Raw genomic sequence first — 18136 nt, forward strand, 5'->3', positions numbered from 1 at the left:
ATAGATATACCTTTGGAAAATGTTTAAAAAATCTTCTTCTCAAGAACCACTGCACCAGAAATGCCAATATTTACACAAAAGCTTGTATGTATAATGAAGATTCTAAATTGTAGAAATCGTGACCCTCAAATCAAAACTGGGGCCCCAGGCGGGGTTCAAAGTTTAACATAGAACTACATATGAAAAATGTTTAAAAATTTTCTTCTCAAAAACCACTTCACCAAAAATGCCAATACATACACAAACGGTTGTATATATAGTGAAGATTGTAAAAATCGTGACCCCTGAACAAAAAGTGGGGCCCCAGTAGGGGTTTAGATTTTAACATATATAGGATATGTTTTAAAATCTTCTTCTCAAGAACTATAGTGCAACTGTTTGGGATATTACTATGCATACATGTACATCCTTAAATAATGTAGATTCAAAAAATTGTAACTCCTGGACAATTGATGGGCACCAAGAGGGGTTCAAAATTTAAACGTTCTAAAAAACATAAAGGAAAAGTTTAAAAATTTTCTTCTCAAGAACTACAAATTTTTAGTTTGTGGAATTTCTATGCCTTCGCTCATGTAGATTCCTAATTGGTAAAATCGTGACCCCCGGACCAATACTGGGGCCCCAAGATGGGGTCAAAGTTTATTATAGAAATATAAAGGTAACGTTAAAATATCTTCTTCTCGAGAACTACAATGCCTCAATTTGTGAGATTACTATCATGCATACAACCTTGGATAATGAAGGTTGGACAGTTTTAAAATAGTGACCCCTGGACTAATACTAGGGACCCAAGATGGGTTTAAAGTTAAATGTAGAAGTACTGGTATATATGGAAAATGTTTAAAAATCTTCTTTTCGAGAACTACAATGCATCAATTTGTCAGATAACTACGTAAGCACCCTCAAATAGTGTAGATTCGAAATTATAAAAGCTGTGACCTCAATCTAATACTGGGGCCCCAAGAGGTGTTCAAAGTTTAGCATAGAAATATAGAGGGAAAATGTTGAAAAATCTTTTTCTAGGGAACTATAATGCTTCAGCTTGTGAGATAACTATGCAAGCATCCTTAAATAATGTAGATTCCAAATAATTAAAACTTTAGCCCTGGACTAATACTGTGGCCCCAAGAGGGGTTCAAAGTTTAACATAGAAAGATATATTGAAAATGTTTTTAAAAAGTTTTTCTCGAGAACTATAATGCTACAGTTTGTGAGATTATTATGCAAGGATCCTCAAATTGTGTAAACTCTAATGTAGTGAAACCAAGAGTTATCTTTCTTGATGTTCTGTACAGTCTGAGAGTTATTTCTCTTGAAGTGGAACTCTGCTACGTTCAGTTTTTCAGGTTGTGTACGTGCGGTCCTACCGCAGTGCTACACATTTTTATTCCTATGTTACTGTTTATGTTGTTCAAGCCAACCATAAACCTCGGACCATAACTGGGTCCCAAGAAAGGGGTTCAATGTTTAAAATAGAAAAAGCATATGCTACGAAATGTAATGTTACAAGGAACTGCTGTTCAGGTGAGCGATGTGGCCCATGGGCCTCTTGTTTGTACTAATGTACATTTACAGTAATAAGGTGAATTTTACTTACTTTTTATAAATCTTTAAAAAGAAAGAGGTAAATATAAGCAATAAAATTCTTTCTTTGATGATTCATGCAGGGTATTAAGGTACCGATCATTGCAAAAAAACGCACCCGCGTTAGTGGGTGTTGTATTTTTCTGCAATGTCGCCACCTTCATACCCCGCATTAATCATTAAAGAAAGCATTTGATTGTTTAAAGAATTGATAGTGTTCGGTTCATTGAATGGAACGCTTATTTAATTCCTTTACTTTATATGATCATATTCATTATTGTTTATATCGTTAAGGTGGTATGGGCCACCTTCATGTTGTGACGAAATCATGTTGTTTATCGAAATAAACAATAAAATCAAGCATAATTTTATGAATGATTCCTTACCCAAAATAGTCATCAAACAGAGAGGAGCAGTGAGTTGGAGGGTTCACTACTGATCTGTAAGTCATGAGTTCGAATCCTGCTGGGCATTTTAAAATTTTTACATTTCCATAGATTTTTTAAATGTAATTTTTGGTTAAATATTGGAAAATTTGGAAATTTAAACCGATGAAAGTAATTAATTATAATATAAATTCCTCATTAATATCGACAGATTCCTATACCCTCTTAAATGGCGTCTTTTTCATAATTATATTTTCGAGGTTAAACTTGCTGAGGTTATTTCGTGATCAATTGAATTAAACTTTAACTACATTCAGAGAATAGACTCGTGTCGAACTTTCAAAAAGGTTTTAATTAACAACCTTCTTTTATAAAAGAAGGCATTTTGTTGTCTAAGTAAATTTTGATTTTCAAAAACATTTTTGAATTATGAATTAGAACTCTATACAAGAGGCCCACATCGCTCAACTAAGCAACAAACAGTCATAACTCTGATTATCGTTAAATCTGCTTTATGGTACCAAATTCAAAATATCTGTACAATTTAGTATAATAGAGATCCTTACTTAAAATCATCTTCCATTTTTATAACAGATGCTTATGTTAAACATTGAGCCCCTTTTGTTAATTCAGGTTTTAAGAAAGTTGAGATTTTTTCCAATTATTACTTATATTAAATGTCACACCCTCCATCCAAGGATGCTTTGCCATGCTATGTTTAGTTAAAATTGGTCAATTGGTTCTAGAGAAGAAGATGAAAAGCTTCCAACGACGACAAAGACAACGGACAAATAGCTTATTTGTGTCATGTTGAAAATTTTGTATTTACACCCACCCAGTAAATTCAAAATTTACAACATGACGCTTGAGCCACTGGCTCAGATAAACTTAAAATGTTTTTACTAGGTAAAATAAAGAATTTTGATATTAGTATGGAAGTTTGGTTTATGATACGTGTATATTTTGTGTTTACAAGCATAATTACGTGCCTCATGATCGAATACATTTGTTGTTTTTTTTTTTTTAATTTTGATCAAAGTAAGGTGTAAATTCATTTGCCATAAGGCACCACACTCTTCAAAAATTCCATACATCGCAAAAAAAAATGTTAATAATTCAGTCATTATCTTTTGAATTTCATAACGCAGCAATTTTCAAATGCCAAATTATTTTATAAAATATAATTATTTTAAAGCTGGTGATGATACACTAGTGTTAATTATAAAATCAATTAGATAGCTTCTAAATGTATACGCCAACTGTGTTATATCTTGTGGCAGATGCATGCACTTGTCTCACCGTTTATGGGGAATTTTATGGATGACAGCGGTGTTCGAAAATTGTAATTGTTGGATTATATAAGTTATCTAATATTTGCCAGAAATTTAACAAATTCATAAGGTTTAAATCTGAACGACATACAACGAAAACCGCTCGTTTTTCCCATTGTGGAAGAGGACTAGAGTATATTTGAATATGCACATTCTTTAATGAAAATTTAGCATGAAAAATTTTATTGCCTTGTTCTTATAAAATGCGAAAAAAAACCAAAACAAACAAAACAAAAGAATTCATATAAAGTTTATTTGTAATTTGAAGTTGTGTTTCACGTTTTGTCACTACACACTCTGGCACTAACGTTGTCATACGTGTACCTCATTCCCGTTAGAATTTAAGCACCATCCAGGTTTTGGTTTTAATTTTATTTTACAGATGCATATGGTAACTATGTATTCGTAAATTTGTATATGTAAATAGCTTACTTTAGTTTCATAGTTTTATATACATATTATTTTCTTTTAGAAAAATTCAAAGGGAACAAATATTGGATTCTAGCATCTTTACGCTATTGGCAGTGAGTACGCTACCTTTGGAAAGCACCGATAAGTGTCCATAGCACCCCGGTACATAAAGATTCTTAAAAGGATGAATAAAATTTGTTCATGGATGTCGTAGATTTCTGTATTCTCACGGATATTTCGAAAGTACACTTTATAATTTACACTATTCTTTTCGTCAATTTGAGTGGCCAAGAACTGTCTACCCAGCATAGCAATTTACATGTTTATGTTCTAAATTAACACGAACTTAAAGGGTACCTGCAGCCCAGCCGATGTGAAACATATGTTAAAGAGTTTATTTACCAAAATTTAATGCAAAAAACCGCATCGAAATCGGTGCAAAAATAATGAAGTTACGCCCCTTCAAAGTGGCTATTTTTACCTGCTTTGGGAAATCTAATCAAGAGAAAACAGAATTAGGCGATAACGAGGCTTCAGCGGAAGTGACGTCACGAGGTCAACACGATGGAAATTTCCTTACAAAGCTATACTAATTAAATTCGATTTTTCAGCCAAAATGATTGATATAGGTCTGATGTTTTGACGTATTTTGTTAATTTAAGTATTGTAGATCTAGAAATTTGTATCCGTTATTATTTTATTACAATCTGATTTCTTTTTAAACGATTTTAAAATTTGTTATTCTCGTCGCCTTTTTACCGATGAATACGATATCTTAAAACGCTTACATGGGCAAATTTATGTTCATTATTCATTTTATTGATTACATAATATCCTTTCACACACGAGTGATCCGAGATAATGACACAGGTAAACAGGTAAACTAACGAAGCCACTGCTCCAGACACACGTGTATCTGGGGTATGTATACACAAGGTACACGAGTCTGGTGAACAAAGAGAGGGTTTCACACCTCTAGACTGGTAAATTGATTTGTGTATAATTAGCTACTCAATTGTTAAAAGATAAAACAGAAAAATAAATTAGACTGTGTAAAATCAAGCATTCGTCAGCTAAAACATGTGTATAGTCCGACAATCAGTGATTAAAGAAGCATGCATGATACTATTGAATAGTAAAACTAATGTTCAAAGTAAATGCCTTTATTGTTACTTATCTTATCACTTAAATAATGACAAAAATTTACAATTCTGCAATTGAAACCTTTTTTATGTGATCAAGTAATTATTTCGGATTTATAATTTGTTATTTAATAAAGTGCAACTTTTTTTCGAGCGCTATGGTCAGCAATTAAACGCTTTATAACTCCGTATACATGTAGCTTAAATTGTAATACTGACAACGAATCATTATGAAATCTAAATAAACTGGAACATTTTGACAAAGGATGTAAATAAATGTAAAATTAAATTCCATTATCGTATTTTTAAAAGAATACGAGACAGACATCTTGGACTTTCGCCTTGATCCGTTTATAATCCCGTGTTTGTTTGTTAAAGAATGCATACTATTTTGATTGTTATTGGTCCGATATCAATATTATTGAATAATCGGGCGACATCATTTGTAATGTTATGCCTTATACGAGGAATAGACCACGAGTTACCTTTTACGAAATATCATTATGTATCATCAATATTATTATTATAATCAGTTATTAATGTCACTGAGAAATCATTCGAAAGAATGACAATATTAACAAAATATGTTTCGTATAACAATAATGCTTTGATTAATTGTCATTTTGCTACATATGGTGTGCATTTATATGTAAAATGTGTTACACATTTGACGAAATTCATGAAGCAAACAATTGTCCAAATTCGGCATTTTTGTTCGATAGAATACGGGTTAAACTCAAACGACAGTATAATTAGTCATCCAGGGTTGATACGGAAACAAAATAACAGAAAAAAATATTCATATATCGATTAAACAATGCAAGAAAACGAACAGTTTTCATACGATATTCCTGTTTCTCATACAGCGGCGTTGACCCCGTGACGTCACAGTTCATCTCGCGCCAAAACGGCTTGATTCAAAACTCGTTCAGGTGTGAAATCGGGTTTTCCCCAAATATCTCGAAAACTACTTATGCGATCGATGTAAAATTTTCAGGATGATGTTTTTACACATAGATCTCAATTATATCAAAAATTGACCGGCACTGCAGGTACCCTTTAAGCATAAGGCCGTTTAGTGTACTGAAGTAAAACAGCAATACAATAGTTGTCAGAGTGTTACAAAAAGTTCATGAAGTCGTTCTCTTTCATGTTGAAATCTGACCGATAATGTTACATGTGTATTTACGGGCCACTGTGCAATGTATATATTAATACGGGAAATTAGATAGTCGTTGTATAATGTTGTTTTTGTTGATGATATCACACTGGTTTCCGTTATCTGATGACGACAAAAACATATCCTGCGCATGCCCACAGGCACTATCGGTTAACGGTGTACCGCTAATTATATAACCATTGTTTTTACTGTTATAAAAATATAACGTATATTTAGGTATGTGGTATGTTGAATGATCTCTTTCATCTTATTTCAAAGGAATCTGCACCTATTTTTTTATAGAGATGAAAAAAGAATTATAATCAGTTTAATACTGAACCTAAATACCAGTGTTTATGAATGATTTTTATAGCGTTTTCGCTCTGCATTGTTTTTGTTCAAAGTCTGGTTTTCTCGGCTAGAATTTTATCATGTACCGAAAAATATTGAAACGTAATTAGCAACATTCATTTTAAAAAGTGGTTAGATGTCATATTGGTAGATAAATGTATGTTACAACATGTCTTTGATATAGTTAATGGTTGCATTTTTGTCCCTCTTTCCTGTGACCTTTCTTTGGACAGTCGTTAGGGTGGTGAGCACGCGTGCGTATGTCTCATATTGGTGGAAAGATCTTATCCATCTGTAAACAAATTAAAACTGGACATCTTCCGATGTTTTCTACAATAGCGGACGCGTGAAAGATCAAGATAACGTAACTGTACCGGAAGATGTTACGACAGATAGAGCACGGGTAGATGATGTCCGCAAACAAGCAGTCTGTTCGCGGCGTGAAATATGGACTGATTTTCTGATAGAAAACAATATGGACCGACTATTCTCTCTCTCTCTCTCTCTCTCTCTCTCTCTCTCTCTCTCTCTCTCTCATAATTCTCAAAAATTCATTCTACACGAATCTTATATATAAACACTTAAATAATTATCTTTTTAAAACGTACTTGTAACAAACATTCTAAGGAATCTTTAATTGTCGTGTGAAGAATTACTGTAATTCAATTGTTTGTAAGATAAAAGTTATTTGATGCATGTATATTGCAATTGTACATATTAGTGACCCCTGTGTACCTCCTAACAAGCGTTATTAGCATTTCCTGTAAACATTTACGCAAATGCAGGTTTCTCCATATTTCTGTGATTATCCCGCAATAACTAGCGGATGGAGATGACACTCGCCGACTTGGTCCGATTGCAAAAATTTAGACGGTAAAAGAATAATGTAAATAAATTTGGCACCAAAACTAATTTAATTCTTAATAATAGAGAAATAAATTTAACGGAACCGAAGTACTTTCAGATGTGCGTTTGTCTTTGGCAAATTGAATATGAGGATTTGTTTGTGTGTAGAATAAACAAGGGTTCCCTAACGATGCCGCTTCCGAATATTTGACGTCGAGTGTCGTAAAACTTGGAATAAATCCATCGTCTTTGCTTTGTTGGCGCGAAACTGTGGCTAACGAGAAGCGCTCTCTTCCGGGGCATTGTTTACAAGAACGACTACCCAAAGCAATATCCAATTAATTACATTACCAAACTAAAAACGCCAAAAGATCAATGGCAGTGTGTTTATACCATAATCCTTATCGCCGGAGACATATTAAACGAGATTTCTAAAATCTGTCAGATCTGAAGCTTTATTCGTAGTGAAAAGTTTGCGTTTTCAGTCTAACTGCAAATTTGTAAATGGGCGATTTTTTTTTATTTTATATAAAATAACTCTATATTCTTGTAACATCCAAATCCATTGGTCAACGGAATGTTACCAATTAATCGCTTTGTAACTTGGTTAGTAACTTCGGGAATGTGTGGATTTTTTTCTCTCGAAATTATATATACATTTTTTGCAATATAACATTTTTATTATTCATCAATACAAAATTTCCTTCGAAATATTTTTGATCTGCCCAAACATACTCGAATATGAAATTAGTTGCGGTATTATGTCTATTTATTAATCGATCAGTAACGTTATAGCCTAGACCAGTGGGTTGCGCAATGCTGATGTTGCAGATAGAAGCATGCACGTGGATTCACGCAGTTCTTGCGATTGATCTGTTTTTAAACATACGAACATCTGAGTAATTGTTCGTATAGTATTTGCAAAACACATCAAGATTTACATATCAAGCTCAGCTGGCAGTCTCATTGATACCTTTGATAGCGTAAACGACCGATTCCTTCCTCTATTAACCGCCCTCTTCATGATAATTACTGACCATTCCACGATTTCGCCAGTCTTCACGCACGTGTGCACGTACAAGCTCCCCCCAGTCGTACTACACCCTGTTTAAAATTTACCGAAATAATCATATGGATATGGTTATTTACATTCAAAGGAAAGAAATGAACCGTCGGCCCCCCACCCCCACCCGCATCCCCGAACCTAAAAAAAACATTTGAATATGCCATTTATGATTTGTTGAAATTTGATGGCGACTGGGGACAAGTGACCACTTTTTAATTGTCCTTATGATGTGGCTCATTAAGTATTGGCAGGCGAGTGTCAACATTTATTGCTCTTTAGACGGGCCATCGAACAAAACTCCATCGTCCATAGCAATCTCTCCACCGACGCAATTCGTCCCCCGAGAAAATCTGGGTCCGAGGCTGCCTATCGTTCCGCGACATATGCTCGCGGCGGAGCGAAAATTTTCACGACAGACGTGTCATCTTTAATGCTCATTACATGATTTGTTTGTTTGATTTTATGAACTAATTACCAAATACTAATAAAATATCCTTATTTAATTTTCTATGCGTTATTTCGCGTGCTGGCATATTGTTCAATGGTTCTTCAGAAATAAATGATGATTTTCATCGCTCTTGGTGTAAATGTAACAAAAAGTGCAACTTAAGAACATACTCTTTCTGTTTTAAATGATATTCTGTTAATTAATTAAGGATAGTTTAGCTATTATATTTTGGCATTTTCTTAATTATCGTCTTTCTTTTTTATCAATTTTGCTATTTTTTCTGAAATAATTATTTAAAGGTTAAAAGCCAGAGCCGCGTGACGGCACGTGTAAAACAGCTACCGTGTATATGAGTATTCATTTCAGGAAGCACGTGTCAGATGCGGTACACAGCGCGAAACCCAGCACACAGGAAGTTATTTCGGAATATACCCGGTGTCACGCCTATAAAATTTGGAAGCGAAAGAAATTCACAATCCACGAGAAACCCCCCGGTTTGGCAGCAATATCTTACTGTTTCTCACCGCAGGTTCCAAATAACATTTTACAATGCATGGAAATATATTTAATTTCTCTTTGAAAATTCTTAGAATAATAGCAGGGTTTTTTTTAAAAAGCTTTGTCTTTCCATTGTAACATTATTAGTGGTATTAGCAAATTTTATGTTCAAAATTTGAAGCTGTTTTTCATACGATAAAAACTCTTCTCGAACTAACTAAATGATTTTTTTACTATAGTTATTTTGAGAGATAATCAAATATATGTAGATATCTAAAGAGTGTATAATTATTCTATTTCTATCACTGATGTAAGCTAATTCAATTTTCGGGAACAAAAAAAAAAAAAAAGAATTACGAATGTAAAAATTGTTTCGTGTGAATTAAAATATATTTAGTCTCACCAGAATTTATCAATTTAATTACGAATGTAAATGGAAATAAAAACAAAATTAATTACTAAGTTAAAAGAAATTCCTGAAAATAATAAAACTAATATTGTTTTATATAAATTGTGGTAACTATTCATTCGCTTTCGATTGCGCGGTACAATACACACTCGGTCTCTAGGGGGCGGGTCCGAAGCTGAGAATCTACAGATAACATCATCCCTGCAAGCAATCATGCGATCTGATTGGCTAGCATTAATTTAACGTCCAAACCGCTGCCAAGACGTAAATAAAGGTCGCATTACAGATGATAAGTTTAAAACAAAATAGTTTGAAGATAGCAAAACACGTTTTATACTGGATGTTTGCTCTCTGTTTTCGAAAAAGAGACTGAGTTTTGCTACGAGACCGCTAATAACAGTTTCTCTGTAATTCTACCCAAATTTAATCTGTTTGTTTGTAAACTTGGGAGAAACTTGTCAAAATTGCTGCAATGAGTTTGAGTGTTGGGGGGTATTCCCACCCGGGATTTCCTCACCCTGGTCCCATGTCCCACGATTTCTACCAGTACCAACAGATGGCGCGTTATCCAGACCACTGTCCCGATGCAACGTATTTCCAGAACTGGGTTCTAAATGGAGTAAATGGACATCACTCGGATATTCCGGTTTCTCCGGAGTCCTATGGTATGTGCACACCGAGTCCGACAGAATATCATTCCATTGGAGGCGAACACTATTACCCGAATTTCGACAGGTGTTTAAAACGAAGAACTACTGCTAACAAAAAAGAGCGACGTAGGACTCAAAGTATTAACACAGCTTTCGCTCAACTCAGGGGATGTATTCCAAATGTGCCATCGGACACAAAGTTATCCAAAATTAAAACTCTTCGACTGGCAACTAGTTACATAGCATATCTAATGGATGTTTTGTCTAAAGACGATCCGAACCTCACCGAAAAGGGATTTAAAGCCGAGCTGACGAAGAAAAAAGATGAAAGAAAAGAAAAACCAGAGAAACAGAAGGAACAGGTATATTTTTTATTTATTTATCAACCTATCTATTTATTATCCTCATCAATTCATTTTTAATTAAATTAATAGATTTTGGAAACTTTCATTAAAAACATATCAATTAAAAACAAATTTCTTAAAATCAATAAGTAGATAAGCGTTACGACTTATAATATACCATATATTGTATAATTACATCGTTTGAATTTAGTGAGTGGGCAACAATAAATTTAAAAGTTTGTTTACATTTTTACGAGAGTCTGAGAGTAAACAATGAATCATTTTAAGGATGTGCCTAGGTGTGTCTAGCACATTTATCATTTCATGCAATACACAGTAAAAAATAAACTTAACAAACTCACTAAATATATTTTTAAAAACATATAGGAATCACCTTGGCAAGGTCTCGTACTGGTCTGTGATAATGATGAAGATAAAATTCTGGTCGCAAGCCGCAGGAAGTCAAATAAAACAATTTTTTTATGAAATCTAAGTCGTTCATAAATCTTATTCTAAGATTTTATCTGCAGTATGTACATTTGTGTGTGTGTGTGTAGGAATTCTTGGGTTTTTTATTGGTCACTAAGAGGCAAATCTAGAAGAATTAATAATGCGCAACCAATACCAAGTATCTTTAATGCTAATCTTATTGTTTGGGTACCGTTTATATTTATTAAATAAAGGGAAAATACATTTTTAGGATATTCGTAACCCTCTGGTGGTTCACTGAGGTGAAACAATTTACAGATGAATTAACATGTATTAATGAATAATGTGAACAATCAGAACAAGAGATCTTACTCGGACTTAGCCCTCGGTAATGTTTTCATCACGTGGTCAATCTTTACACTCCACTGTACGATATCGCACCCAAATTTCTCATTTAATTTCTTTAACTACAGCATTAATTCGGCATGAAATCACATTTACCAGAATTATCAAGAAGTTTTCATTATGTCAAAATACAGCATCATATTTCGCGCTCAGACTAAATGTCGACATATTTGCTTTTCCAAGAAAATAAAAAACCCAAGAGTTTTATGTACATTTTTCTCAAGAACAACTTCACCGTGTAAATATACACTGAGTACATATTCCGTTCCTATTCGCATGTTATTTAAAAAAGCAACTATGCAAGTTTAATCTGTTGTCTGGTCTCCAGCATTTTTGCGCTAAGAGGTCAAAATTAAAGATAAAAGAGTCCTGCAGGGTTGATAATTACCCCCTACCCTCCCGTGGCCGTTAGAACGAGTTCTTGAGAGACTTGAGCCTTGTCTTGCGGTCAAGCATTTGGAAATCATAATCCCTCTGAATAAATCTTAATTCAGCGAATTTTTAGGCATACAAGAATTTGAAAAGTTTCGACGATAATTATTCAACTTTTGACTTTTAGCTTAACTTTCCAATTAGTTTCATTCTTGATAAGTCATTTTGAAAGATATTTATATAAACATCAAGTTTTTTATTTCTTTTTTGTTAAATCACACTCGAAGTCAAACAAATCAAATTTCTTCCACTCAAAAACTTTTTCATTTAGCAATTGACATATGACTTTCAACATTAAAATGATATATAATGATATAAATCATATAGATATTCAAATAGGCCTAATTGACTTTGAAGGCAATAAAACTCCCTCTTCAGACGGCTAATTACAAGAGGCAGTTGTGGGAGGGGGAGGGAGGGGGTTTTCAATTTCCTTAAATTGTATTTCCCTGTCGGAACACTTTTAGATGGAGAGAAACCGAGGCTGGTGGAGTTACGATCTGCCTAATTGAAAATACTCGTCAAGAAATGCAAAGTTTATCGCATACATTTGAAAACAATTTACTGCACATAAAGAAAATCTTAAAAAGGAACTCATCGTTGATTCTGGAGGCATAATAATGTACGAAAAGTCGAGTGTGTTATATGTGCTTAAAAATCCAGAAATCTAATCTAAATAGGCCATGATAATATCTATTTCAAATAAGAAACGTTTTAATGTTCATAAATCAGAAAAGTTTTATTGTTCACAATACAGTCATATTTACTGGGTGAGTTAAAAAAAATTAAAATGTGACAACTCCAGGATATTTGAAAATATACATAATGACAATTTCAAAATCGTGAATTAACCCAATTTCTTTTTTTTTAAAAGTTTCTCTAAAAAAATACTAACTAAAACCTTTAATGAACGACTTATAAATTCTAAATGTCATTTTAAACCCTAATCGCCTATACTTGACTTGGACCAAATGTAATGGAGCTTGTTCCGTCTGCGAGCCCCTTCCGCTTTGAGATCAAATAAGCTCTTAGCCGGGCCTAATGGAGAGGATAAGTATGTAAGCAGGAATCATAACTGTCTGTGAGAGTTTGCTAAGCTATATAATACCCCAGTATGATTGATATCCCTCACTCTGGTCCAGACAAAACTGACGGTTTCTACTCATTTCGTTCTTTCCTTCTGTCTCGCTGTTCTCGAACCACTAGAAGAAAAGAAACAAAGAAAACGTTGAGACTTTCAAAAGAACTGCATATGTCAGAAAAACCATGTCTTATTACTTTGTTACTGAAACTAGAACAAAGCGAATTTCGAAAATGTCTTAAGCTTTAGATGAATGTCATTCCGAATTCATTTTGTATAATATTTCGAACATTTATTATATAAAGTGCATACTGATATAATGGTTAATATAATGATAAAAGCCAGTGAATATTTAGAAAATGAGAATAAAGGTAAAATAATTTTTTTCAAAGGCTAAATCACCAAATAAAATCATTTTGAGAGGAATCCTAAATATATCTTCTCTAATTTTAAAAATTAATAAGCATTGATAAAATCAACTGCATTGATTCTCACTTTTCGTCAGATAAAACATCTAGATATTGAACCTTATACAAATAAATCTTTTTTAGCAACATTTATGTAGCTGGATGGTTAGCAAATTACCCATTAGGTCCATCTTAAAATTTAAGATCATATTTCTTTAGCCATAAACTAGGATTTAGTACATGTAAAATAATAGCTTTAAAATATTTGAACACTTTCCCATATCTTTATACAGAAGTCTTCTTTTAAAGGAGATTGCTATTGTCTCAAAATTACCACGACTATTCAGCTCTCTTAAACTTTTTAAATATTCATGTACTGGTACGGCTGATTATGAATTGATATAATATCGTTTGGGGCAAGAAATGTTATAAAAGAAATGAGTATTTATATTTATTCATTTTATTTACAAATACAGCTTCATCAATTTAGATTGTCAAACTTATTTATTCGCTCGGTTTGTTAATTTACAAAATAGAAAAACTTGTAAAATCTGAAGTAGTTTGGACATAAAACACTCAGAAACATGAAAACCAAATGGAAAACCCTGGCGTTCATCACGGTTAAACGGCCAATATTCGAAACACTTTATCTCAACTCATTGCATAGTTAAGAAACTCTTGAGATAATTAGATAATAAGATCAAATAATTACCGTATCATCGGCAAAGATAATACTGGACATGGGAAGCGGATTCCATTACCGGTACTATGAAAGTCAAGTTCCGGTAATGATCAAGGTCTATTGAGCGTTTGAAAAATACCTTGGGGTATGACGGTCATATGCATGCACCACGGTTACTCAATATTACAGTTATACATCACGGTACCGTTTGTTGACATTGTACGGTTATCGTAAATATGTTTATTATTTCAAGATTTCTATCAATGCCGCTTTGATACCTGTTTATAGAAATGTAAAACACGTTTCATGGTTTTTAGACCCACAATTAAAACAAGGACAACAGTGGAGAAACAGCTAAATTAATTCTAAATCAAGAAATTAGGATTGTTACTCGTCTCTGGCGTACACGCTGCCTGTAAGAAGATGGTGCGTGTGATGGACGGGTAGCCGCGGCCGATCGCGTGATTAGTCCCGCAATAATCGCTCCCTGCTGGATGCTTGTTGACTTCCATCGACGGCGCTTCTCCATGCATCAAATTTATCCTCCGGCAAATCATAACTTAATTCGATTACCGCTGAATTGCTCATCCCATTCAATTTTTCTTTATTTCAGAAAATTCCCCAGAAATTAACATGTATCAATTTGAATTACGTTAATTGGCGTTATCTTTTTACGAGTTGGGTTGGAATTTGGGCTTTCCGTGACATGGATAGTCCCTTTATTGGCATCGATATATTTACGAGTTAGGTTCGATGAGGACTAGTTAGGGGAATACAACAAACTATTATTTCTCTGACAGATTCCTGCCCATCTGTTCTTTATGTAGGCCAAGAAGTTGTTGTGGTCCAGTAACCTACAGCCTAAACAAGAATATGAATATTATCCTTAAGTTTCTAAAATTCTACTTTACAAAAATTATTTAAAGTAAATTTACCGTACCAATTTCAAGGTTTTTTCAACACCTGCGCCCCAAGGCCACAAATAGAATACATCACAATTTTACACATAGATAATTCAGCTTCAAAAAAGATTCAGCTCTGAATGAAAAGTTAAAACTCAACGAACAACAACACTGTGTATATTATTTAGATAAGACGAATTGGTTAAATCTGGGTTACATGAATGAAGGCTTTGAAAAATAGAAAGTCACGAATTTGACCTTAGTATGAATTATCTTTTCTTGCATAAAAATCTTCGCGGAGGTCTTCGACGAATCGAACTCATCCTCCGAGGTTAAATCTGACACGTCGGTTGCCCATCCGCGACAGTCTTTTGGTTTCGGCGGCTGATAAAGTAATTAGAAGTTGCATAACCGTAGAATCGGACAGGAGATACGGAAATACTGATACGAAAATTATCACACCTGCATGAAATTGTAAGTGAGCGGTGGTGCTTTACCGCCACTAAAAAAATTGGGGACAGAGAAAGAAAAAAAAAAGAACCGTAACGGAACACCGCAACTAAAACTTAAAAACCTCACAATTAAAATTCCCACCGGTTTCGCAAAGAGTAACGCCATTATTGAATAAACTTTAACTTTTAAATCCATTTGCATGTATACTGTAGAGGTCATCTTCATGCAAGTTTCAATAATTTTTACTGAACATTAATATGGGCGTTATCAGACTTGGCGTAGGGATATCAGCAAAGTGCCCGCTGTGTAACTCCGTCTTTTGGAATTTCGACATGTCTTGTCTAAATGAGAAACTAATCTTTGCCTGGTAAAACAATTGTTCAGATAAAGGGCAAACATTTTGATAGGAAAAAATGATTGATGTATGTGAAAATTTTATCGTTTTAAACTTACACAATTTCATGCCTTTCTTGCCTTCATTTTTTCTTAATGCAAAGTAAAATGTCATATAGTCAAAGATCTCTGTGAAATCTTCGAACAGCAAGGGTTTCGTCATTCGTTGACGACTTTTATTTTCGGCGTTAAAACCTAGCTCAGTTGAAGAAATAATTAAAAGTCTGTCAAAACAACAGATATGATCTTCAAAAAATGTTTCGAACACCTCGACGTCTAAAGAAAGCTAATAAATGGAGCTTATAGGACCACCAGCCAAGACTGTGTAGATGGGAGTCAATATTTTAAAGCTTACAATTTTTACCGTTATCAATAAATTCACGACAGCGATAACTCTAGTAGTAGAAACTCTTTTTTACCACATCAACATTGTATTATAGCCTATATTTCCCTTTTATCAGTTATTAACCCCGTTCAGGATTCTTCTTTTTTGCAAAAAAAAAAAAAAAAAATGTAAGAATTGAAGACATTATTCGTTTGTTTGTGTTTCTTGATAAAAAGTTTTACAAACTTTTAAAAATTATTTCCAAGATATACGCGTAACCTTTTAATATTGAAGAATGAAATTTTAAATAAAAGAGTTGCGCTATCTGTGATTTTATAGGAAAGAAGCAATATTTATTGTTTTTGAAGAGATTCAATGCAAAGAAAATATATGCCATGATATGAAAATGAGAGAATTCTTTACAATTTATTATGATTAATAAAATTACAAAATATTTTGAGTAGAATCGTGTGTGTTCAAGTGTGGCATTGCAAAAAAAAAAAGAAGAAGAAAATTCATCCCTATTTAATATAAGTCTTCTAAATAACGATAAGCAAAGTATATGGTCATCGTTTATCAACTGCCTTATAATGGAAGAATTTGGATCACCCAAGAAGTGAAGTCGGGTCAAAGAAACGCTAAAGAAGGCACCTGTATGGCACAAGTCAATTAGAAACATTGTTGCTCCTTAATAGTCGATAAGCGAGATAAAGAAGGCATTATAAAAATTAAAATGACGGCTGTAAGTGTGATATAATGATAGGAGCGTTTGACACAACATCCTCACTTACCCAAACTGATTTTTATGTCGTATACATTTTCAGTGTATGTCAGCTTATCGGGATTTTTTTTCTAATTAGACTCTCTTTTGTTTACAGGTCGTCTCCGATAATTCAAGTTCAGAATCTACCAGCCCGACCACAAACAACGATAAAAAATCGAAAGGACGAACAGGGTGGCCGCAGCACGTTTGGGCGTCTGAACTTAAAAACTGACGAGAAGAAAAGAAAAAAGAAAACAGGGTGGACAGAACTTCTGGAAACCGGAAGAAGTGCAGTGATGCGCATGCGCGTCAGTGATCCGTGCGATACTGTTTCAGAGTCTGATGTCTGAGAACCGAATGCTGTGATCAAATTCAGTCATGTCAAGAGAACATTCTAAAACTGCAGCGCCCGTCCTAAAGCAGGGAAACAAGCAGAATGTCTGCGAGTTGGATTCTTCCAGTGTCTGAAAAGATATGTTTTCATTTCTTTTAATGACTTCCATCAATTTGATTAAAATTCAATGGCAAACTTGATGCCCCGAACAGTGCACATTGCAATGACTACATGCTACCTAATTTTATCTTATCATTTCAAATGACTCCGGAAGGCTAAATGGTATACTCATTTTCCTACAACATTCTTTTATGACATTTTGTTGGCAAATGTTGGCAAAATCAATTGTAACATTTCGGATAATGAGAAGACTCTTGTTTTTTTTTTTTGTTCAGTTTTGGTTTTCTTTGAAATGAAGAAAACTAGATTTTTTTTTTTACTCAAGTGCACTGTATGTTGAACTCGTTAACTAATTGTATGGGAGGAGTGTAGAAACTCAATAAACAAGCCGAGCTTATACAGAACTACCGGGGTTTGTCTTGTGATTCTTGGCGCATTTATTGTCACCATAATGCCGCTATGTGTTAATTATAAAACAAGAGTGGTTAATTAAAGATCAACGCTGTCATATTTTGATTGGTTGTGCAGCCGACGTCACCCATTCCTGGATCATTCAGACAGTTGTATACACGAATAATTGTATTGATCGGGCTCGTAATTCGAAAGGAGAAACAATCTAATTCCCCAAGCATGACTATCAATTGGGATATTGCCATGGTTTCGTATTTTCTTTATTGAATTAATACGCATATGGCTATCGTTAGATTTCTGCTAAAGCGAATTAGCCCGACGTAGAAAAATTGGGACTGCCTGGGACTCACTTTTTTCGTGATCAATTCCCTAAT

General features: G+C 33.9%; 1 protein-coding gene across 1 annotated transcript; it reads left to right on the forward strand.

Annotated features, from left to right (window-relative positions):
- The first annotated feature begins 9917 nt into the window (after positions 1–9917).
- LOC128157246 (heart- and neural crest derivatives-expressed protein 2-like) lies at positions 9918–17755 on the forward strand. The gene is made up of 2 exons (XM_052819704.1): positions 9918–10643; positions 17013–17755. Exons 1-2 carry the CDS (start codon positions 10104–10106, stop codon positions 17127–17129), a joined length of 657 nt encoding a protein of 218 aa, XP_052675664.1. The 5' UTR covers positions 9918–10103; the 3' UTR covers positions 17130–17755.
- The last annotated feature ends 381 nt before the right edge of the window (positions 17756–18136 follow it).

This window comes from Crassostrea angulata, chromosome 7 (genome assembly GCF_025612915.1).
Source record: "Crassostrea angulata isolate pt1a10 chromosome 7, ASM2561291v2, whole genome shotgun sequence".
In the NCBI taxonomy this organism is placed as follows: domain Eukaryota; kingdom Metazoa; phylum Mollusca; class Bivalvia; order Ostreida; family Ostreidae; genus Magallana; species Magallana angulata.